General features: G+C 43.5%; 2 protein-coding genes across 3 annotated transcripts; one reads left to right on the top strand and one right to left on the bottom strand.

Moving 5' to 3' along the window:
- Window positions 1-708: 708 nt before the first annotated feature.
- LOC133922793 (UTP:RNA uridylyltransferase 1-like) lies at window positions 709-4197 on the top strand. Of its 2 annotated transcripts, XM_062368280.1 has the most exons (7): window positions 709-1607; window positions 1731-2093; window positions 2304-2527; window positions 2628-2691; window positions 2790-2954; window positions 3177-3373; window positions 3495-4197. In XM_062368280.1, the coding sequence occupies exons 1-7, from the start codon at window positions 927-929 to the stop codon at window positions 3706-3708; spliced, it is 1908 nt and encodes a 635-aa protein (XP_062224264.1). In that variant the 5' UTR covers window positions 709-926; the 3' UTR covers window positions 3709-4197. The 2 variants fall into 2 exon arrangements, with proteins under 2 accessions (XP_062224264.1, XP_062224265.1); XM_062368281.1 differs by lacking the exon at window positions 2790-2954.
- Window positions 4107-23225, bottom strand: LOC133922794 (protein DETOXIFICATION 46, chloroplastic-like). The gene is made up of 14 exons (XM_062368282.1): window positions 22739-23225; window positions 22327-22421; window positions 20350-20458; window positions 19854-19909; window positions 15207-15262; window positions 14481-14619; window positions 13552-13689; window positions 13407-13475; window positions 13206-13316; window positions 12572-12700; window positions 11543-11620; window positions 5119-5190; window positions 4735-4797; window positions 4107-4636 (listed from the first exon to the last, which is right to left on the bottom strand). The coding sequence occupies exons 1-14, from the start codon at window positions 23103-23105 to the stop codon at window positions 4535-4537; spliced, it is 1584 nt and encodes a 527-aa protein (XP_062224266.1). The 5' UTR covers window positions 23106-23225; the 3' UTR covers window positions 4107-4534.
- Between the last annotated feature and the right edge of the window lie 843 nt (window positions 23226-24068).

Below are 24068 nucleotides of genomic sequence, written 5' to 3'. Positions count from 1 at the left end.
TTCTAGGTTTTCTATGTTTTTAATTTTAGATAACACATAAGACAAACGTATAAGTTGCAATGGTATAAAGGAAATCTTCTCTAATTTGTCCGGCCGGCCTACCCATTGGCATGGCACTTGATCGCATTCCAGCGCTGGGCCTCTCTTCCGTAGATGCAGAGAGTTCGGCAAGATTTAGCATCAGTCTCCATTGATTTGTCGTTATTTATGAACACAAATAATAAATAAAATTATATCCTTATTCCTCTAAAGGACATAATTAAAATATTTATTTTATCATTGAAAAACATATATATAAGATTAATAGAATTAAAAACATTTCATTTTATTTATTTCACCAAAGGAATCATTTTTAAAACCTTTATCTAAATTATTAAAGAATTTACATATTTTTTATATTAAAGAAATCCTATTTTCTGGATTAAACAATTGCTAGGGGTTTGCAAATCTAAATTACTGTTGGGGGGTTTTTGCAACAAAATGGCTTATGGGGGGAATTAAAAAATGGAGTGACTTATGGGGGGAGGGGTTTGTGCATTTTTCCCTTTTGGAGGCCACTAAGATTATAATTTTCTTAGAGTAACTTAGTTTAATGCACATGTTTCACATGTCAGTGAGCTGCAGCATGTGATGTGGGTCCACACGGGGAGCGGAGCAGAATAAAAGGCGAGCGGGATTTTTGGAAGTAGAACACCGGACGAACGAAATAGTATGTGTTTTTTTTAAATAGTACATATTCGCATTGTGACCCGTCAACCCGTCAACCCGTTGCGTACCTGGACTCCACCGCGGCCGATTCAAAAGCGAAGCCGAAGCAGTTCCAGTTCGTCCCCACTCACCCCAGCCAGCCTCCCTCACCTCACGCCTTCCTCGCTCGCAGCCACGACGCAGCAAACCACCACCACCCTGCCTTCGCCGCTGCCGCCATGGATGGCGACGCCCATGCAGGCGAAGGCAAGCCCCTCGCGGACGGCTTCCTCCGCTTCCTCCTCCCGGCCCCCAAGCCCCGCCCCGCCGCGCCCTCCGCTCCCGCGCGCCTCGTGCCGCCGCACCGCCTCATCGCGCCCCCGCTCCCGACCCCGCGCCTGCGACCAGAAGAACGCCTCCTCATAGTCCCGCCCACGCGGCCCGACTGGCTCCCACTGCCCTCTCCGCGCTCTCCGCCTTCTGCCCCTTCACCGGGCACGGCGGCGAAGCCGCGGCCTTTCCCGCCGCGGAGCGAGCCATGGACGCGCGATGCGGGTCGCTTCGTTGGGAATGGAAACTGCGCGACGGGGAGGAGCTCCGCGGCGTTCCTCGCGAATGGACGCCGCACTGGTTTTCAGAGGCCTAAGGCGGCGGCGCCTCAGAAGGAGAAGAAGGCGTGGGTCGCCGTGGAGAAGAAAGACGAGGATGCCGGCGACAAGGTTCGAGCGGTGGTGAGCGAAGGATATTCGAGTAGGGATGAGGGGGGTGTTGATGTCGAGGAACAACTCGAACTGGAGAGCGAGCCGGAGCGCGGTGGTCATCGCCGGCTTCTCGATCGGGAAGACAACGTGAAGAATTCTCTTGCCATGGCTGGTAATCAGGAGTGTCCTGACAAAGGCGGCGGCGAGCGGCCAAGCGAGGTAGGACAAATCTGCAAAAAAATATCTTGACAATGAAAATGCAAATGCAATGCATTCATCGATCGATCATATTTGATTTGCTAGAACCTCTTGCTGAATTACGGGTGTTAATCTGTTCCGCAGCACCTCATGTCTCAGTCGAATCAAGCACCGCGCTTTCAGAGTAGAATGCGCAGATGGCAGGTGGAATGCCGCCACGACATTGATAACTTCACTCCTGGCTTGCTCGCGCTCTACGAGTCCCTGAAGCCATCAGAGGAGCACAAGTCCAAGCAGAAGCAGCTTGTGGACTCCCTGGCTAAGTCTGTCAGCAAAGAGTGGCCCAATGCTCAGCTTCATCTCTATGGATCATGCGCCAATTCGTTTGGAACATCTCACAGTGATGTTGATGTTTGTCTTGAAATGGAGATTGGCACCGCAAGCACGGCTGAGGTTCTTTTGACATTAGCAGAGATATTGCGGAACGACAATTTCGAGAATGTGGAGGTAATCCTTCTTTGTATATGCGTGGAGTTTTACAGTTGAATGTTGCAGCATTCTCATCCAAAGTTTTTGCGTGATTCTTTACTTGGTGTTCTAATTCTTATTGCATATTTACTCTGGATTTTGAAGATTTGCTTTCTCTATCTTTGATTGATTTAAGGTCTGCTCATGCTGTTATTCTTGGTCTTCTAATGCGCTTTAACATTTATGCAGGCAATTACCAGTGCTAGAGTTCCGATCGCAAGGATGTCTGATCCAGGGAGTGGCTTTTCTTGTGACATATGCATCAATAATTTCTTTGCTGTTGCTAACACAAAGCTTCTCAAGGATTATGCCCAGATAGATCAGAGGTTGCTTCAGCTGGCCTTTCTTGTAAAACATTGGGCCAAACTGAGGGGTGTGAATGAAACATACCGTGGAACCCTCTCTAGCTATGCGTGAGTAAAATGATATTTGTGCATTCTTTATTTTCCTTCTCATGACTATGTGGTTTTGTTGAAAATTTGGGGCCTGATCTTTGTCTATATGAACTTGCAGGTATGTTCTTATGTGTATTAACTTCTTGCAGCTACGAGAGCCGAAGATTCTACCATGTCTGCAGGTTTTGTAGCTAACTTTATCGAATTCATTTGACATCATATTTTAGGATAAGATCACTCCTCAATTTGCCCTGCATTTTGGTTCATGATGTTGATGTAGGTAAACCAACCAATTATTTGCATTCAACCCATTTCAGTTTTAAACCTTATTTCTTTTCTATTTGATGGTGGAGTGCTATGCTCAATTCGCCCTGGATTTCCACCATTTGGCACTCCCTTCATATGCATGCTTCTTTTTGGATGGCTCGCTCATCATTCAACTATGGTTGGTTGCTTTTTCTTTTCCTTTTTTACTCCCTTTTCCCTTTTTGCGGCAAAGTAGGTCCATTGTTATGTATGCTTTTTTCCAGTTATTATATGATTCAACTGTGAGTGCATTTAGAACTAGAATTGCTCGTATAGGTTGGAAGGAGCAGTCGACGCCAAAACACTATCTTGTTTTGAGCTTCATGCCTTATATTGGTTTGTCGATTTCATCCTGATGCAGGCCATGGAACCAACATATACCCTGAATGTTGATGGCACAAAGTGCACATATTTCGATGAAGTTCATCAACTCCACGATTTTGGTGCTGAAAACAAGGAGAGCATCGCGCAACTGCTCTGGGCGTTCTTCCGCTACTGGGCATTCCATCACGATTACAGGAACGACGTCATCTCCGTCCGCTTGGGGAAGACGATCAGGTAAGAATAAACGATATTTTCTAAATCATAAACTTCCAGCATCGGTTTTGTCAGATTTCATGCAGGATTCAAAGAATTTTACAAATTCACTTAATTCGGTGCGATGTGCTATGAATAATAGCAAGCAGGAGAAGAACTGGACGACCCGCATTGGAAACGACCGCCATCTAATGTGCATCGAGGATCCATTCGAGACCGGCCATGATTTAGGCCGTGTGGTTGACAGGCAGACGATCAGGATTCTCAGGGAGGAGTTTAAGCGAGCTGCTGCCGTGCTGCAATATGACGACGACCCCTGCGTTACTCTTTTCGAACCCTATGATTACGAACTTTGATCAACATAAAGCAACTGACCTGAAACTCAGATATCAGTTCACCCAACCGCAGAAAGGAGTTAGCATTCAGATAAGAAACTCTTTTATTTGGTAACAAAAAAACGACTGGTTGCATTCAGAAAAGAGGACATTGTGTTAGGTGCATTTACTTGTCATAATAAGAGTATAAGATTCTTTATGATACGTTTCAGAGAGAACGATCGCAAGGACCGTGAAGGACGTACTGTAGCTGCAGGCTGCCATGAGTCACTCGCACTTTCACGTTCTATGCGCCGCACTCCTGAAAAGGCAAGTCAATTATCTGATTTGGGGGAGATGCCAACACTGATGGCATCAACTGTATTTAGTTACAACTGGAAACGCCGGAAGTGGCCAGCTTTGCAAATTTGCAAATTCAATTTCCCAGATTTCTGAACAACTTCAATAATGTGAACCATCTTGTATTTTTTAACATTTAACAAAAAGAAATTAATCGCTTTGTAAGGCTCACTTAACTCCACTTTTACTGTGTTGAGTGTTTGACAATGGAACCACTAGCCTTCTCGGTACCAGGAATCTGAGGCATAACTCCTAGAACAAAAGATACTGAAAACATGATGAATTCTACCCTAGACCTAGAGAGCCAAATGGACTTTCCTAGCCCCAATCTCCTTGGCCAAGTATCCAACTTCGCTCCCAAAGAATATCATCCGCCGCTCCTGCGCACGCACCAATCGTAGAGCTAGGCCAACTTCTGAATAAAGGATGACCACGAAGAATGATCTTTCCAGGTTGGTGAAACTCCTTGCATCTTCGTCATCACCGCAGCTCAGCCAATGGTATACCCTCACGTGGCCTTCGCCTTGACATACTCAAGCTGATTAAAGTTTTCATTGTACAACACGCCCGTTGGAGAAACAAGCCGTTGTAAACCACTTCCGAACCGACTCTGGAACAGGAACATTGTTCAAATAGACCAGATTAGGACTAGGTGTGATATTAAATGTTAAATGTAAGATATTCAAAACTATTTAGAAATGACCATACCCACTGAAACAAGACGAGTATCCACCAGCATCCTGGCAAGCTACCAAATTTGTTGCGGAGAAGCTTTCAAGATGAAACAAGAGAAGAAAATTCATCATCATTTGAAGCCTTCCAAATTTAGACTAAGGGCTTTGGACTCTTGCTCTTTTACTTTCTGGGTAGCCAAAATCTCACAGCCCTATCAACTATCAGCATTCAAAAGTGACCAGAAGGTAGACAGTGTATAGCAAACCATGGTCTTATCGTCGATGGTTCAGACCTTATATAAAGGTTCTGATCCTCTTTTTCTGAAGTTGATTTATCATTAATCGAAATGCAGAAAAAATCATGAGGTCTCAAGGCAATGAAACATCTCAGGAAAAAGGTGAGAGGAAACAGGCATACCATTAATAGAAGGGTTCCAACGCAAAAGCATGCACCCATTGATTGGCTCAAATACCTTAGATCCCTTCCAGCCTAAAAGCAGGAAGCAAATATATATAAAAAATGTCATCACATTGTCCAGCATTCAGCAACTGCAAGTGCTAGTCAGCTGATACACCATAAATTGTCGAAAATTGTTCCCAACTTCCCATTATTACGCTGCTAGTGCTATGATTTTTAACAAGAAAAATGGAAAACAGTAGGGGAGAGCCCTACTGGTCTGCTATTGCTATGCTTATTGCAAAAGGAAAAACACTTCAGCATGCAGATTCATTTCTTGGTGTTTTTGGTGCACCCAAATCAACAATGGAAAATTTTGGCTAGCCCCACGAATTGGTGCTCCTTTTGATGATTGCCAATTTTTTTGGCAAACTCTTACTACTTGGTCATATCCGATGCAATTTCTTGCAATGCTTGGTCAAATGAGAACAACAAAAGCCAACACTTTGGCTAGCCAAATTTCGATAGGGCTAGTTTGTTTACAAACCAACTGAAGGTCCATCTAGCCCCTAATTGTGGTTTTAGTAATCAATGATAATACCTATAAACTAATAATTGTGTTAAGAATTGAGTATAGAGGATTAAGCATGGATTTATTGAGGAATGATACATGATCAAGAGAAATACATCAAGATGAATGAGCTATATGTGATGTTCGGGTAAGTGATGATAATACCTATAGACTAACGATTATATTACGAATTGTTAGTAGGTTGTTTCATAGGAGACGCATAAGTGATAAAGCATGTATTTGTTGAGGAATGCTATGATATCAAAAGATACGTATCGAGGTCATTGAGTTCTAAGTGATACTCATGTGATAAATAAAAAGCTAGAGAGGAAGAGACCTCGAAATTTGAGGATCGTCTCAACAATATTGATAATAAACGTGAAGACCAAAGCTACTTGTGGAGATCAAATAACTAAAGATATGGAGTCATCAATTGAGTTTTATGGGCTAATCCATGTGCTATGTGCTTAAGAGTAAATTAGGGTTATGTTACATACGAAGACATATTGAATTGAGATATTCAATGTGCTGAGTTAGAAGAGCAAGATCAAAACAAGTTTAGTGAACAACTTGTGTTTCATGTTTGGTGGTAAATCGGATGAAGATGATGTAAAAGAAAAAGTCTTTTATGCTTAGTGCATGGTAAGTGAGGATGTACATAGTCATCAAGCTCAAGTGAAGAGTTAATGGTAAGTGTAGAAGAGCTATGAGAAGCATTGAGACTTGGATGATGCGTTTGTCAAGTTCGACGGGATAGCACAAGGCAAAGGTATATAGTAGGACAATTTTCTTTTGCCGGTCATGAGGTGATTAAACTCCGCCTATGTTGTCTCGACATAGCCGGTCCCAAGCCCGGGTAAAGGAGGAGGGTTGTGATAGGCTTGGCGAGCCAACATAAAACTCAGCCACTCTTATGGAGATGAAACCCGAAAGAAAATCGTTGGGGCGTAACCCTCTTAGCGACGCGCTACATTGGAACCCGGATGTGGTGTTAAATGAGCAAGGGCCGGGCCGTCACCCCCTTAGTGGCGCGCCGTATCTTGATCTGGATACGGTGATAAGTGGGCAAGGATCGAGTCGTCACATCCTTAGTGGCGCGCTACATCGGCGCCCGGGTGTAGTGAAAAATGAGCAAGGGTCTTCGCATTTGACTCGACGAGTGCGAAGGGTAAGGAAGCTAGCCGAGCCAAGTAGGATCCGCTTAGGTAGCTGGAACGTAGGGTCCCTGACGGGTAAGCTACGGAAGTTAGTTGATACAGCGGTGAGGAGACGGGTTAATATCCTATGCGTCCAAGAAACCAAATGGAAAGGACAGAAGGCGAAGGAGGTGGAGGATACCGGCTTCAAGCTGTGGTACACGGGGACAACTACAAATAAAAATGGAGTAGGCATCTTGATCGACAAGAGCCTCAAGTATGGAGTGGTAGACGTCAAGAGGCAAGGGGACTGGATTATACTGGTCAAGCTGGTCGTTGGGGACTTAGTTCTCAATGTTATCAGCGCGTATGCCCCTCAAGTAGGCCACAATGAGAGCACCAAGAGAGAGTTCTGGGAAGGCCTGGAGGACATGGTTAGGAGTGTACCTATTGGCGAGAAGCTCTTCATAGGAGGAGACCTCAATGGCCACGTGGGTACATCTAACACAGGTTTCGAGGGGGTGCATGGGGGCTTTGGGTATGGAAGCAGGAATCAAGAAGGAGAGGATGTCTTAAGCTTTGCTCTAGCCTACAACATGATCGTAGCTAACACCCTCTTTAAAAAAAGGGAATCCCATCTAGTGGCCTTTAGTAGTGGCCAACACTCTAGCCAGATCGATTTCGTCCTCTCGAGAAGAGAAGACAGGCGTGCTTGCCTAGATTGTAAGGTGATACCTGGAGAGAGTGTTGTCCCTCAACATAAGCTTTTGGTGGCTGACTTCCGCTTTCGGATACGTGTCCAGCGGGATAAGCGCGCTAAAGTCGCTAGAACGAAGTGGTGGAAGCTCAGGAGGGAAGCGGCTCAAGCTTTCAAGGAGAGGGTATTTAAGGAGGGCTCTTGGGAGGAAGGAGGTGATGCAAACAATATGTGGATAAAGATGGCGTCTTGCATTCGGAAGGTGGCTTCCGAGGAGTTTGGGGTGACGAGGGGAAGTAGAAGCGAAGCGAAAGATACCTGGTGGTGGAACGAGGATGTCCAGAAGGCTATCAAGGAGAAGAAAGAATGTTTCAAACGCCTACACTTGGACAGGAGTGTTGACAACGTAGAGAAGTACAAGGTGGCGAAGAAGACCGCAAAGCGAGCAGTGAGTGAAGCAAGAGGTCGAGCGTATGAGGACCTCTACCAGCGGCTAAACACGAAGGAAGGGGAAAGGGACATCTATAAGATGGCCAAGATCCGTGAGAGGAAGACGAGGGATGTCAACCAAGTCAAATGCATCAAGGATGGGACAGATCGACTTCTGGTGAAGGAAGATGAGATTAAGAATAGATGGCGAGAGTACTTCGACCAGCTGTTCAATAGAGGAGGTGAGAGCTCTTCCATTGAGCTGGACGACTCCTTTGATGATGCCAACAGGCGTTTTGTACGAAGGATTCAGGAGTTTGAGGTCAAGGAGGCTTTAAAAAGGATGAAAGGAGGCAAGGCAATGGGCCCTGATGGTATCCCTATTGAGGTGTGGAGATGCCTTGGAGACATAGCAATTGTATGGCTAACTAAGCTTTTCAACCTTATTTTTTGGGCAAACAAGATGCCCGAAGAATGGAGGCGGAGTATATTAGTACCAATCTTCAAGAATAAGGGGGATATTCAAAGTTGTACTAATTACCGTGGGATTAAGCTGATGAGCCATACGATGAAGCTATGGGAGAGAGTCATTGAACACCGCTTACGAAGAATGACAAGCGTGACCAAAAATCAGTTTGGTTTCATGCCTGGGAGGTCGACCATGGAAACTATCTTCTTGGTACGACAACTTATGGAGAGATACAGGGAGCAAAAGAAGGACTTGCATATGGTGTTCATTGACTTAGAGAAGGCCTACGATAAGATACCGCGGAATGTTATGTGGTGGGCCTTGGAGAAGCACAAAGTCCCAACAAAGTATATTACCCTTATCAAGGATATGTACGATAATGTTGTGACAAGTGTTCGGACAAGCGATGGTGACACCGATGATTTTCCAATTAGAATAGGACTGCACCAAGGGTCAGCTTTGAGCCCTTATCTTTTTGCTTTGGTGATGGATGAGGTCACAAGGGATATACAAGGTGATATCCCATGGTGTATGCTCTTTGCAGATGATGTGGTGCTAGTCGACGATAGTCGGACGGGGGTAAATGGAAAGTTGGAGCTGTGGAGACAGACCTTGGAGTCGAAGGGTTTTAGGCTTAGTAGAACTAAAACTGAGTACATGAGGTGCGATTTTAGTACTACTAGGCACGAGGAGGATGAGGTTTGCCTTGACGGGCAGGTGATACCTCAGAAGGATACCTTTCGATATTTGGGGTCGATGCTGCAGAAGGATGGTGAAATCGATGAAGATGTGAGCCATCGAATCAAAGCCGGGTGGATGAAGTGGCGCCAAGCTTCCGGCGTCCTCTGCGACAAGAGAGTACCACAGAAGCTAAAAGGCAGGTTTTATAGGACGGCAATTAGACCTGCGATGTTGTATGGCGCAGAATGTTGGCCAACTAAAAGGCAACATGTCCAACGGTTGAGTGTAGCGGAGATGCGCATGCTGAGATGGATGTGTGGTCACACAAGAAAGGATCAGGTTCGGAATGAGGACATACGTGATAGAGTTGGTGTAGCACCAATTGAAGAGAAGCTTGTCCAACATCGTTTGAGATGGTTTGGGCATATACAACGCAGGCCCTCAGAAACGCCTGTACATAGCGGAAGAATAAAGCGTGCGGATAATGTCAAGAGAGGTCGAGGTAGACCAAACTTGACATGGGAGGAGTCTGTAAAGAGGAATCTGAAAGACTGGAATACCACCAAAGAACTAGCCATGGACAGGGGTGCGTGAAAGTTAGCTATCCACGTGCCAAAGCCATGACTAGACTTGCAAGATCTTATGGGTTTCATCTCTAGCCTACCCCAACTTGTTTGGGACTGAAAGGCTTTGTTGTTGTTGTTGTGGTCATGAGGTGATTAGAGAAAAAAAAAGACCAGATTACTAGAATAAAATACTGTACTATTAAGAGAGATCTAGACGATTGCTTGAGTTTTACCATGTGTTGATAAGCTCAATCTTGTATGTGCGCTCTTTTTCGTCGGATGCTATAGTTTGCAAATATGTTTTGAGAATAGATCTAGACGATTGCTTGAGTTTTACCATGTGTTGATAAGCTCAACCTTGCATGTGCGCTCTCTTTTGTCGGATGCTATAGTTTGCAAATGTGTTTTGAAAATAGCTCAAGTCTAGGTTCCTACTCAGTGTAGCATGCCACTAAGTTTGCAAATGTGTTTTGTAAGTTGTTATAGTGAATGTTTTAACTCTTAGTTGCATGGAACCATCAATTTGCAAATTTGTTTTGTAGATGATTGAGGTTCATGTAGTTTTCCTCGTGGTGGATATTTGGACTATGTTTCTAGCTTTGATTCAATGTGTTTGGGAATTGGGATCAAGCAATTAGTTGGGATGTGTAGCCCTTTGAATAAACTTTCCGTAGAGCCCAAGATCAACAAAATCGGACATTAGGTTCAAAAGTTATCACCTTTTTCTATGCGTCAGCTGTGCTGATCCGGGAGTAGTGATCTGACCGCCAAAAATGTCGGTTTGACCGCTAGAGCTGATAGAGAAATTTCGTTTTCCTGAAGAGTTTGGTGGTCTAATTGCCAAGGTGGGCGGTCTAACCACTGGAACTAACAGATAACTTTCATCTCTGGAACGGTTGACGGTCTGACCGCCAGAGGTTTGAAAAGGCTGTAACGGTTAGTTTTATAGCCGTTGGGCCAGTGGCAGTTTGACCGCCAAATGCGCAAAGAGATCATCTCGGGTATAACGGCTAGTTTTGATGGTATGGTCTATATATACCTCTTGTCCAGCGATTTGGAGGAACTCTCTTGCCTCCATTGAGCATACTTGAGCTAAGTAAAGTTCTCCTCACACATTTGTGCATGTGTTGCACATAGAGAGGGTTGTGAGGCAAGAATCAAGTGTATTTGTATTCGAGATTGAGCTTTAGGTACTTGGTGAGAGTCAAGTTCGTTTTGACTTGTTACTCTTGGTGTTTGCTAACACCTAAACAACGCGCTGGCGTTGTGATCTTCTCAAAAAAGCTTGTGAGAAGGTACGGTGTGATTGTGAGAGGCTTTGTGCACGTCTTGTCGGAGTAGTAAAGTGCAACTCTAGTGGAATTGAAATAGTAAGTGGTTTATTGGATTAATCTAGCTCAAGATCAAGTTGCTCGTAGTGAGTCTCTTCTCATAGTGAGAATTGCATACTTGATAGAGAAATAGTTAAAAGAACCCCACCTTAACATGCATTAGAGAGACCGACAAGTCTCTGAGACCACAGTAAAAAAATCGATGTCTTCTTTGTGGTTTATCTACTAAACTTATTTACATTGTGCAATTTATATTCCTAGAATTATAGTTGTTTGCTAGTCACTCTAGGATTGCAAACCTTGAATATAGACATAGGGTGTTGGTGCACTAGTTTGAGACATAGAATTTCGGGGGTTTAGTTATCTTGTAACCGATTGTTTTTAAATTCCGTATTAGAATCGGTTAAATCTTGCTAGAATTTTTAGAACCGGCTATTCACCCCCTCACTCCCTCCCTCTAATCGGCCTCCTTGATCCTACACCAACAAGCCTGGTTGACCCAGTGTGCTTTGCAGGAGAATCGGTGCATGGTCAGCCAAATGAAACGAATCAGATTACAGCTTACCAATAATGTTCCTTCAAGGCAGTGTACTGAAGGAGTCACCAGCAGTACACCGAAATATGGAATCAGAATTTTGTGCATCTGTTGACAACATAAAGTAGAATTAATGAGTTCCAGACAAAATTTAAAGCACCAGGCACTAGCGGTGGTGGAAGTAAAGCCTGAATCTTTTTGCAGAAAAGCTGAGTTCCACAAGACGAATTGAGATTTCCAGTACGATGTGCAAGTCAATTCTTGATCCTCTAAAGAGGCTAGCAAATTATGTATATAATAAACTGTAAGGGTACAAGAGTTTTTTAAAGAAAGAAATGACCAGACACTCCTAAAGAGCAGCAACTTTTTACAATCAAAATCAGGGTCAGAAACAAAAAAAGTCGGCAGATTGGTAATTGGTTGATAAATTTCTATCTAAACATCTAGGGCCATGACACCGAAGTATAATATGGACAATGAAATGATCCCAACTTGATCTGACATGAGCAGCAACTTTTTACAATCAAAATCAGGGTCAGAAGCAAAAAAAGTCGGCAGATTGGTAACTGGTTGATAAATTTCTATCTAAACATCTTGGGCCATGACACCGAAGTACAATATAGACAATGAAATGATCCCAACTTGTAGACAATAGATATAGGAATACTGAATTTTCAAACAATGCACATGGTTTTTTTGGGGAGAATAGACAGGAGAACTGTGTCTTCACATTACAGACCAAGAGTAATGTTGTACAGGAAAAAATAGAATGAATAGTGATACTAGATATACAACATATAGTGATGTAGATACAAGTTGCAAAAGTAACACTTTGCACAAATAACTGATGTAGATTCTAGAGAGTTGATATATAGTAAAGATAGTCTCTATACTATTTATCAACAAGGTTCGAGGGTCTCCTCTAAAAAAAACGAAATTATAGCAACTCGGAAATAATACCACAAAAGAAAATCACCGCTATTGATAGTTTCTGAGAATAAGTTCATATTGAAAGTACTTCCAGAACAATATGTAAAAATTTAAAGCATTGTATCAGACCTGCTGGACAACCATTTGGTCATTGGTAAAGATACTAGGAAAAAGCCATGGAACAAGTGTTCCTATTGTCCCCAGAGTCACTCCAGTTATCATTCCAATGATTACAAGTGACTTCAACAGCATCCTTGCCTAGATTAAAGTTAACTTCAGTATCTTTCAGAATAATTAACATAATGTTCATACAGTTTAGTATTAAAATGAATTTGGAGTAAAACGGAGGCATTATTTAGTCAATCAATGCAGCAAAGATTAAGTCAAGTATTTGGTAGTGCTGACCCACATTCAACTGTTTATCTACTACAGGAAAAAGATTGAAGTTGTGTACAGATAGCAAATTTCATGCAAAATATATTGAAGAGGGAAATTCAAAAGGAAACGTCTGCTGAGAACCAAACTGCTGAAGAAAGGTTGACTTTATCAGTTGATTCGTTGGCTATAATTGGTTTCATTTATCTGAACCATATGAAATAATAACAAAAACATATGAAATGTGCAAGCACAGAGGTTCATCAAACACCACATTTCACATGTTCTCTTTGGGTAGGCACTGATAGTACAGCTATCAATACCATGAAGTGCAACAGTAGTATGGCATCATTATTCACATGAAATTGAACACTGCAGTCATAAGTACCTTGATCAAATTACGATTAGCACCATATATCAGCTCTGGCATGAATGACTGTGCAGTTTGTGACAGAGGCTCACCCCAAACAGTGCACATGCATAATATATTAATCATAACCTTCACAAAATAAAGTAAATATTTGTCAATTTCTTCTTTTTATAGATATGCCCTCAAAAGTAATCATTCCATGAGTTATAAAGTATGAACCTGATGGGCTGCAAGAGTTATTGCTCCCATAGAAGTCACGGAATATGTAAGCAATGCATAGAATGCTACCTGAAGAGAATTTTGAAACAAGTCATTACAATGACGTAAGGAAAGGATACAGATCTTTGGGTCCCAAAAATTATACCTTGGATGTCATTGTCACAAAAACAGGAGCTGCAATTTCAAATATCTGCAGAAGCTCTCTTGCTGAGGGGACCATGAAAGAGAAAGCCCGAAACCCCTTACTGTTTAGATTTTGCATCATCATGAAAGCTGCGACAATCTGATAGTGTGTCAAAATATAGCTACTTGACAAAAATATGTGATCGGATAAACTCAACTATTGGCCATAGGATCAAATCGTGCAGAAAACAAGGAGTTTACTCATCAACATAAGTAGGCAGAGGTGGAGGGTATTGTCTAGTGCATTACAGATTGAGTAATCAAATCGTGAAGAAAATAAGTAGTAGACAAGGAAATCCTTCGATATCTTGGACATGGCAAACAATAAACAACAGAATATTATATGGATCAATCAGAACAGAGGGCATTTTACATAAAAAAAAACGATGAAGTTCCAGATGTATATCTAAACCAGAAAGGCTTCAGAGAAGGAGTGTAAACTTGCTTTTAAGCAACATAGTGTTTCATTCACTTGATAACAAAATCATGTGTGTTTATTAAGCTTAAACATGGATGATCAACAACTTTCTGGAATCATGCTCAAGTTGTTATGTGATAGATTGGAAGACAGACAGCCGGCCGGGGCTAAGCCCTAGGAGTGGCAAGAAGTGATTATTCTTCAAATTCTTGATTGCCCTTTATCGATAATTTCCTCCCCTTTAAATACAAAGGAGTTCACTAACATATGCAACTAATACATACAAAACAATCTTTTAAAGGAAACTAATCTCTAACTTCCTTATCTCTCAATTCCTAACTTAATGGGCGATACAACTCAACAATTCTGCCTTCCTTTAAATAGAGAGGAGTACCATAACGAGGAGTACCATAACAGACGATAAGAATGCCACCAAGGTGATATGATCTGGTGATCGGAAAGTATGTCTGTACCTGTGAAACCATAGTTGCCCAGGCAGCACCAGCAATTCCATAGCCACATACAGAGCAAAGAAGTATATCACCAACACCATTTATAACACTAGCAGCTGCCAATGCCTTCAAAGGACCCCAAGAATCCTTCATGCCTAGACTGAGTTATAGCAAATAAATTATATAATAAGAGAAGCATCCAATCAAGATAGTTGTAATATGACATCATACAGAAGACTTCTAAGTGCACAATGCTGTCTAAACCATCATACTCATGAAAGTGTGTAACCCGTGTTTGATTATTCCATGTTAACATGAAGACTGGGTGATTGACACACGCTGATTAAGTCAACCATATTATTGACAGTATAATTGTCAAAGACATTGCAACTCAAAAGAGATAGCTACCAGTGTTCCACTAGTTCTCACTGGAGCTCTTGAGATTGATGCAGTTCTTCATGGCTCTACTACAATTATAGCATTTTAATGACAGGTTGGGATCTAAAGTAGAGATAAAAATTAACCCCATTCAAAATTTCGCTTCATGACTTGGATTAATTTTGATCTTTTTCTTCAATTGTGCATAATTTATTTTTTTAGTGGAGAAGTAACAACAAAAGTAATAAATTTATACTTCCACAACTAGTAGTTTGAGAAGGAAAGACAGGACAGATTGCAGGCATAAGGAAAAAAGAACTGTCAGAATTATCCAATGAAATAGGAGAAAAAGAATGGCACAACTTGTACCTAGCACTTTGAGCAACTAAGCCAACAAGAACTGCAGGCCATGCGAAGCCTCTTATCTGAAAGTGAGTATAAGTATTTATCTATGTTACTTGACATGAAAAAGGGAAAGTTAATTTTATATCCTATAATATAAGGTATGAGAAGAACGCAACAAGCCTCCTAGCAATATAAAACAAGAACCCCACTCAGTTAACCTTGCGGTTAGAATCATCCATGAAATTTGCTTGACTATGTAAAGTCAATAAGTAAGAAAAAGGATATATCCAGACTGTCCACGAAGAAGGTAATAAATGTGTATAAAAGAGACCAGCTAGGTAAATTCAAAAGCCACTTATACCTATGAGATTACGATGATAAGCGATGTCTATAGCTAAACAAGCATGTTAGCACTACTTGAAAGGCCGTCTATGCACCTCAATTGGTTTTTGCATCTTCATATAGGTAGGAGATGCAATCACATCACCAAAAAACAGATGTTCACAGGGCATACAAAAGCACTGGTTCCTCACATGTAGAATTTGTATATGCAGAAAATATGATTTTTTTTTTCTCAAACACGTAGGAGAGCTGCGTATCTTAGATAGAGGAAAAAACGGTCCCTTAAAGGATCCTCCCAAGGGAGGCACACACAAAAACTCACGCACGCGCACACAAAGAGGACACCCACACTCTAGTTATGCCAAAGCTCGGCTAAACCTTTGGCACCTGCAGCACACCAGAGTGGGATTTCTTCTTTAATTTCACAAATTAAAACATCCGACTAAGAGGTTTGCCCATTGAAAACACAGTCATTGCGGTGTTTCCACAACCACCAAGCCAAGGATGGCAAGAGAACCGAATCCTTTCCTTCAGCCTTTCTCCACTCGACGATGTGCCCAACGCCACCATTCTAAGAAAATGGTATTCTCATTGGATGGTGCAAGGTGCTGCAGGTTCATAAGGGGGGAAAGTTCAAACCAAACTTCCCTTGCTAGAACACAATCCGTCAAGATGTGTTGGGTTGTTTCATCTTCTTGATCACAAAGGGAACACCGATTCGGATGAGATAGCCATTGATGTGCCAATCAATCCGATGTCCAACAACGATTACGAATAGCCAGCCATAGAAAAAATTTACACCGTAATGGTGCCCACGAACGCCACAGCCGCTTCCAAGGTTCGAAAGATACGACACCAGTAAAGTAAGCCCTGTATGCCAATCTAGAAGAAAACTGACCAGATGAGGCGTGCTTTAAGAAGTGGACATCTTCCATATCAGGGTTCAGCACCACCTCCTCCAATATTTTTTTTTTTTTTGAAAGGGGTAAACTCAGCAGGGGAGGCCCCTACTGAGAAGTATATTAAAAGATAAAAGTAAGTAAGACTATACAAAACCCAAAAGAGGGTGGAAACTCCGAGGCAGGGGAAAAGAGAGGCCAACAGGTCACTAACAGAAGAGATTTAACTAGGGCAAACTGAGATTGTCCATTCTAGAAGCTCAGTTCTTAAATCTTCCTTGATTCTATTAGCTTGAAGTAGAACTTCATCAGCAAAGGTCTTTTTCCAAGAGTGGAGAGAAGGCTGCTTCTGATCAAAGATCATATTATTTCTTTGCTTCCAGATTCCCCAAGCAGCTATTATGAAGATTTCCATAAAGAAAGGCTTGTTAAAACTTTGTCTGGCATTTTGTATCATACTGAAGAATGGCAGAGTGCGAGTCCATTTTAGACCAATTGATTCCCAGCAAGATCGACTGAAGCTGCATTCAAAAAACAAGTGGAAAGCTGCTTCCTCCAGCTGACGTCTGCAGAGGACGCAGGAGTAGTTGTTTCCCTCAATTTTGAAATTTTTTCTTCTGAGTAGAAAGTGCATCATGAATATCTCCGATCCAAGTGCAGTCTAGCATGGCATGTGCCACAGTTCGCCGGTTCAAAACTCTTTTAGGAACAACAGCGACCAATGCAGGAGCAAGTTCAAGTAAAGACTGGCTATAGATCCACCGATCAGTTCAGAATAAAGTATTTTCACCGTTCCCAATCTGAATTGTTATCGAAATGGCGAACATGGCCAGCGTGTTAGCATGGAAAGAAAGTTGTAGGCCGTGCCAAGGGCGATCCAAATCCGTCCTTTGAAACAACAACCACCTCATGCGTAGAGCCCAGCGAAGGATCTCTAAGTTATGGATTCCAAGACCTCCAAGATCAAGAGGTTGGCAAACTTTATCCCATGCCACAAGACAATTGCCACCATCTTCCTTCTCGTGACCCTTCCCAAGGCCGGTCCTAAGATTTAGTGGCCCGGGGCGAAACTAAAAGCAGGACCTCATTGAACATAAATATTAAAATATTTATATATCAATTACAAAAGATAATAGTCTGGGTAGAGTCCACGAGCATTTACGATAAGCTTGAACAACTTGAAATGCATCCGTTACGGTAAGCTGGAACAAAATTATCGTAAATGCTCGCGGGAACAAAATTGTGAGGGATCGAAGTACATGGACGTATGCTTGCGTTAATGCATGCTAGCTAGGTAGAGATACTCACATGCCTATTTACAACTTGTTGTGTGCAGCTCTAGTTACTCATCGATACATGCAGCAGGTAGCTTGCAGTCATAGTAGCTTTGGAGCTATCTGTTCGCAGGTGCTAACACCACAATACAAACGTTGGACCCATTGATCGTTGGAGCAAGCGGGGATATTTCCATATTTCAAACGTGCGATCTCAGCAAGGGTCGAATCCATTTGAGGTGGAGTAGAAACTATACAGGAGAAAAACCAGCGACGAAAACTCATATGACAATGGCTGACGTATGTCCTCGATCGAAGCTGCGGGCTTGCGGGACACCTTGGAGCCGTGGTCTCACGGAATGCAAGAAACTAGACTGTCTAGACAGAAGAAAACACAAAACAGGCAAGCAACCAAATAGACTAGGCAGGCAGGTCACTTGATTTTTAATGGACCGGAGGTACCAGGCCACTTACGTTCTACCGTGCAGACTACTAGGCCTAGTTGTTACTTTAGACCTAGTTCTATCTGTTGACGCACGGACTGTTAGACATGCATAATATACACAGGTACATGAGCAGGAACCCCTCGGCTTTGGGGGCCCGGGGCGGCCACCCTGCTTGACCCCCTTAGGGCCGCCCCTGACCCTTCCATGGGAAGGCTCTTCTTCTCTTATCAATTGCTTGAACAACACATTTCGGAATGTCAATAGCAATGAGTATACATATGAGGATGGCTGTGAGTACCATACAAACCAGAATAGTCCTTCCGGCTTTATTGAGGAGAGATGCCTTCCATCCCCGCAACCTGCCCGCTACCTTCTAGATTAAAGGCAGCAACTTGGAGATTTGCAGCTTTCTGTCTGACAAAGGCAAACCAAGGTATCAATAAGGGAAAGTAGCCGTGGAGCAAGGGAGAGCAGCCTCAATGATATCCATCTCACTCGTGTCACATTGAATGGGGATAACCGAACTTTTCTGTAGATTGGTATGAAGGCCAGATGCAATACCAAAGAGCTCGAGCATGGACTTAGTGAGACACATCTCCTCATTTGTCGACTGAATAAAGAGTACCACATCGTCCACATAAAGAGATAGCCTGTGCCTAGGAGCTCTGTTAGAGAGTGGTTTGAACAGCTCTAACTCACTCGCCTTTGACCATGCTATTTAACACATCCATCACAATAATAAACAACATGGGCAAAAGGGGTCCCCCTGGCGAAGCCCACGATAGTGCTTGATCACCTCACTGGGTTCTCCATTAAGCAAAACCCAGGTGGTAGCCGAGGAGAGGTGGGAAATGAGGTTACACCAAGGCCGGCCAAACCCCAAGTAGCGCAGCACCTCCAAAAGAAAAGACCACAAAACCGAGTCGAAGGCCTTTGAGATATCGAGTTTTAGTAGCAACTGTGGTTTCTTTTGTCGATAAAGGAGCTTCACTGTTTGTTGAACCAAGACAAAGCTGCCACGAATACAACAACCTAGGACGAAAGCATTTTGATTTGGAGAAACCAAGGAAGAAAGCCGAGGGGCAAGACGGTTAGCCATGAGCTTCGCAACCAATTTAGCAAAACTATGAATGAGACTTATTGGTCTAAAGTCTTTTGCATCAATGGCATCGGCCTTCTTTGGAAGGAGAGTCAAGAAGGCAGCATTAAGTAACCCCAATTGCGCCCATCTCTTTAATGTAACACTACCAGAGCTGCCATCAGATCAGCCTTTATCGTCCCCCAACAACAAAGATAGAACCGACCGGTATAGCCATCGGGACCCGGGGATTATCAGGTCTTATCATCCATTATTGACCACATGTGTACATATTACTCTTCACAACTATTTGAATATCGAAAGTTCTGTGTGAAGGAAGAGCTATCAGAGAAGTTTAAATGGCCTTCACAACCTATTCGTAACCTCCCTTAATTTATACTTTTCCTGCGTGTTTTCCAATCCCATGCACAATCCTATGAGGCTTTATTTCATGCACACCACAAAATTGAAGTCTAAACCGTATCCATACTAGTAAATATGCTTATAGAGTATACTCAGTAAAATAAGGTCAACCATAGCAAGTTAGCTATACATCACAGAAATATGCCTTTCTTCTAAATTCAACTGGGCAACAAATAATATTGCAGAGAGAGATGTCGAATTGTACAAACCTGTGCATATGTATTGGCAGCAGAAATAATATCGTAATTCCCTGATCCAGTAAAAGCTGGAGAGGAAGAAAAGGAACAAGAAGCTATAGTTAAATGAAGTATAAGATAATCAAGGTACCACATGTGACGTTAAATAAATGTATTGTGTGGAGCAAAATATGACATGCGAAGCAATAAACCGATAGAACAAATACAAGTGTGTCTTATCTTTTTCAATAACTACACATCCTAATTTGAGAATCAAATTAAAATAAGAACAGAAGTGAAGATAGAAGCAGTGCATAATCCCAACTTCAAACAGCATTTGCACGCTTAATTGGTTGAGTCTAGGAGAAGGCAAAAGGGACTCCCCAACCAGGAAATCAGATAATCTTATGATAAAATAAGTAATCCAGCTTTTCATTAGAAAATACAAACTGATCAAAGCTTCAAAGGAAGTATGAGAAACTAGATGATAGTTGTAAGTTCACAGAACATTTTTCTTTCGAATTCTTACCAGTCAAAACCTGAGTACCAAAAACCTTAGTGAACAAAAACATTCCTATGCCGCAAGCAAGGGCGACAAATAGCAGCATGGACACTTGATGTCGTGCAAGTTCTTCATCCTGCATATAGTAACTGCAATCAGAATCAGCTTAGCAATACAGCAAGAATGTAAAAAACCAGGAATGAGGTTGATAATTGATAGACAATTAAATACTGACAACCACTAAATCCCCAATAAGTCAGGACTGTAGGAATGTGTGAAGTAGTGCCAACACTCTTGCTGCAAAACCAACAATTCAAGAAACTTAAGCTCACTTGATTAGCTCAAAATGCTTATCTGTGTTTGGCGGCCATGACATCTGATACATGGTTTGACACAACATTCCTCAATATGCAACTATACAGCTCTCACTCGCTCAGTGTAATCACATCAGCTCAAACAGCATAGTATTGAGGGGGGGGGGGGGGGGACCACAAATTTCGGGCAGTACACTAGAAATGATGTCCAGAAGTAAAGCATATTAGATTTTGAACTCTAATCTTACATATGCTAGTCTGCATAAGCCCGCACCATCGCCTCCCGACCCTGGCAAGACGCTATCGGAGGCCCCATCTCATCCCGCACACCCCTATTGACCAAACTGAGGGCGGCTGATTGGAGCGACGCGTTACATTGGAGTTGGTGAACCACACACTTCCGATTTTGGCCCAGGAACCGGCAAACTATGCGCTCCCGATTTTCAACCTAGGAGTCGGCGAATCTCCTTGGTTCTAGGGTTTGATGGGTAGATGCGTTTAGAACTTGCGCTTGCGCTGGATGGAAGGTGCGGTGGCTGTCGGCATCGGCGGATCGGCAAAGGCAACGGAGAATGATAGGAGGGCTTTTTTGTAAAATTGCGATCTAATTAGGGACTATTTTGCAAAATATCAAATCATGATTAATAATTGTGATCCAAAGTAGGGGTTATTTGCAAAATATCATATCTCGATTAATAACCGTGATCCAAAATAGGGGGTTGCTTGCAAAATACTGGATTGCGATCCCAAATAGGGGTGTTATTGCAAAATATCATATCGCGATTAATTACAGCGATCAAAATAGGGGGTTATTTGTAGAATACCGGATCATGATTAATAATGCCATCCAAAATAGGAGCTAATTTGTACAATCTTCAAGGCTGGGGACATGGCGGCCACCGAGGTCGCGCTGCCACCGGCGACCGTCGCAGATCCCTAGGCGCACCGCTACCTTGGGCACCAAGCCACCACCTTCAACTAGAGCCAACCTCACCGTGACGCCACCCTGGATAAGAATGAGAAGAAGAAAGAGCACGGGCACCCTCACCACCATGGTGGCCCTCCTCTACTCTAACCTCCATGGCGTGTCGTCACCCCATTTCTTGCAAGTGAGGCCAGGCGTGGCTTGAGCCCAACAATCAAGCTAGACTTCAACGCCACCAGCCATAGGCTAACCCTGCATAGTATTTGATCAGGCTTCTGAGCCTTGCCGGCGGCGGGTGGCTACTGTGTGGGCTTCTACATACTAGCATTTGAAAGACTCGTGCTCTCATGTTCAACATCCAATATGCTTTACTTCTGGACATCATTTCTAGTGTACCGCACAAATATTGTGCTCATTTTTTGCTTCGATAGTTGTTCGAGCTAATCAAATGATTGGAGCTCATTTGATGTAGGGTGCAAACTTATTCAAGCAAGCTGGAAAATGAACCGTTTACACAAACAAGTTTCTTTCCAGATCCCCTACGGTGGCATGCTTTGGTCCTTCTAAAAAGGGGGGATAAAAAAGTTTCTTTCCAGATTCCCTACGTTCTGCATACTGAAATATAGTTTCTGAAGAATTCAAAGCGGCTAAACCAATGGTGAGCCATGATCCAAAACTAAGGTACCGATGGCTTATACCATTGCCCATATACACTACAACAGACTTCATTATAAGTTGCTCATGATCTAATAATAGATTACGCACCTTTTTAGCTACAGAGGTGGCCACCATGTTGGAGGTTGCAACCGAGAGGAACATGAATATGTAGCACAGGTAGTCGCAGAACACTGTCCCAGGCCCTGAAAGTGAAGGAAAAATAACCGAAAAATGAGCACGTTGCATTGAGCTGGGAGGTAAGATAACCTATTTTGTGAATTTACGGGCATCACAATCTATCGAAGTGCGCAATTACAGCGATCCGCAATGGGCTTACCACAGAAATGATGAACAAATGGAATACGAGAAATTGCTGCTAGAAAAACGTCGCATTTGGGCAGGAATGATCATACGATGCTTAAGATTGCGAGGCTATGAGTAATGGAGCTGCTAAATTTTGCGTTACGATATCAAACATGTGCTGCTGTATGGAGATGGATAAAGAGAGTAAGTGAAGGACCTAGCGCGGCGAGCTGGAGGGAGGATGTCTGGCCGATGACCATGGTGTCGATGAGGCTCATGAGCGGGCCGCAGATCCAGAGTCCCAGCGCCGGACCCGCGAACACGGCGATATCCCGCACCTGCTCCCATAGCCCCGCCGCCTCCTCATCCACGCGGCCCTCCCCTACGCCGGCTTGCGAGACCGCCGAGCCAGCGCAGCGGACGGCGAGCGAGAAGCGCGGCCTCTCCTGGAGCCGCAGCGGCCGGGACAAGCGAACGCGGGCGGCGGGAGGAGGAGGGAGGCGGAGGCGGAGAAGCTGGAGGGAAGTGGGGGCGGGGGCGGGGGCGGGCGCGGGCGTGAGGAGGAGGCGGAGGTGGGCGGACATGGCTGCGTGCGTGCAAGGCAGGCGGGCGCAGTGGTAGTGCTCAGGTTGCCGTGCGGGTGCGGGTGCGGGTGCTGCTCCGAATCGTGTGGAAGCCAGGAAGGAAGGGGATGCGGCCGTTGCTGTCCGTGTCCATCTCTCCCCTCCAGAGGACGTGTACGGTGTACGTATACATACGCAAAGGACGGGTACGTGTACGGGTATAACATAATCATCGAGTATTCCTTCCTGTGTCAGCAAGTCCATCTGCAACTTGAAAGCGTCTTTCTTCCAGGTCAGATCCGGCCCCTCTTTGCCTCCGGCTTGATACCGGTGTAGCACATGCGAGGGATCTATCTATGTATAGAAGTCCTTTTAGTTTTCGTAGTTCTAGTTTAGTTGAGCTCTTCTCGTCAAATTCAACCGTCCATTGCCGTTGTCCTGGTGGCGATTTGTTCTTCTCAGTGTCGGTAAGGATCTCTATATTGTTTTCCCTTGAGGGTGTTGCCATGATGGCCATTGTCCCCGTCGGCTTCCTCCTCTACTATGGGTTATTCAGATTTACTATGCTAGAGTGTTGCATCTACAAGTATCGTTGGGTCCGAAGTTCACAAGATCTACAACTCATAGCGGCTGTGCTACATGCTGGGTAGATCACTGGTGCTAGTCGCTATAGTTGATCCTCAACAGCTTCTGTCATCCTCCGCTCCTGATGAGCAAAGGAGGTCCCTTAGCTCCTTCGGGCCGGATCGGTCGTCACCATCTGCAAAAGAAGCAGTGCCCTGGGCAGATTTGGTGTTTCCGGGAGCTCTTCTCTGTCGGTGCTGTCTGCTGCAAAAGGACTTGGTTGTAATTTTTATTTTCTGCTATGTCCTTTTAAAATTTTCCAAAAATTTATAAGGGTCCGAATGTAATTAGCAAATCCCTGAGGGGCTTATTTGTAAGCAACCTCGTGCACGGCAGTTTCCCGAGTGATCCAGAGCTTTA

The sequence above is a fragment of the Phragmites australis genome, chromosome 6 (genome assembly GCF_958298935.1).
Source record: "Phragmites australis chromosome 6, lpPhrAust1.1, whole genome shotgun sequence".
Lineage (NCBI taxonomy): Eukaryota > Viridiplantae > Streptophyta > Magnoliopsida > Poales > Poaceae > Phragmites > Phragmites australis.
This window is presented reverse-complemented; position numbering and strand designations above follow the sequence as displayed.

What these genes read in the sequence shown, in the direction of transcription:
- LOC133922793 (XM_062368280.1), top strand. Translation starts at nt 927, where the DNA reads ATGGATGGCGACGCCCATGCAGGCGAAGGCAAGCCCCTCGCGGACGGC. An exon ending in ACAATTTCGAGAATGTGGAG is followed by an intron (nt 2,094 to 2,303) that starts GTAATCCTTCTT and finishes ACATTTATGCAG; the next exon opens with GCAATTACCAGTGCTAGAGT. An exon ending in AGATTCTACCATGTCTGCAG is followed by an intron (nt 2,692 to 2,789) that starts GTTTTGTAGCTA and finishes ATGTTGATGTAG; the next exon opens with GTAAACCAACCAATTATTTG.
- LOC133922794 (XM_062368282.1), bottom strand. Translation starts at nt 23,105, where the DNA reads ATGTCCGCCCACCTCCGCCTCCTCCTCACGCCCGCGCCCGCCCCCGCC. An exon ending in CCACCTCTGTAGCTAAAAAG is followed by an intron (nt 20,459 to 22,326) that starts GTGCGTAATCTA and finishes TACTATATGCAG; the next exon opens with GATGAAGAACTTGCACGACA. An exon ending in TTGTGACAATGACATCCAAG is followed by an intron (nt 13,476 to 13,551) that starts GTATAATTTTTG and finishes AATTCTCTTCAG; the next exon opens with GTAGCATTCTATGCATTGCT.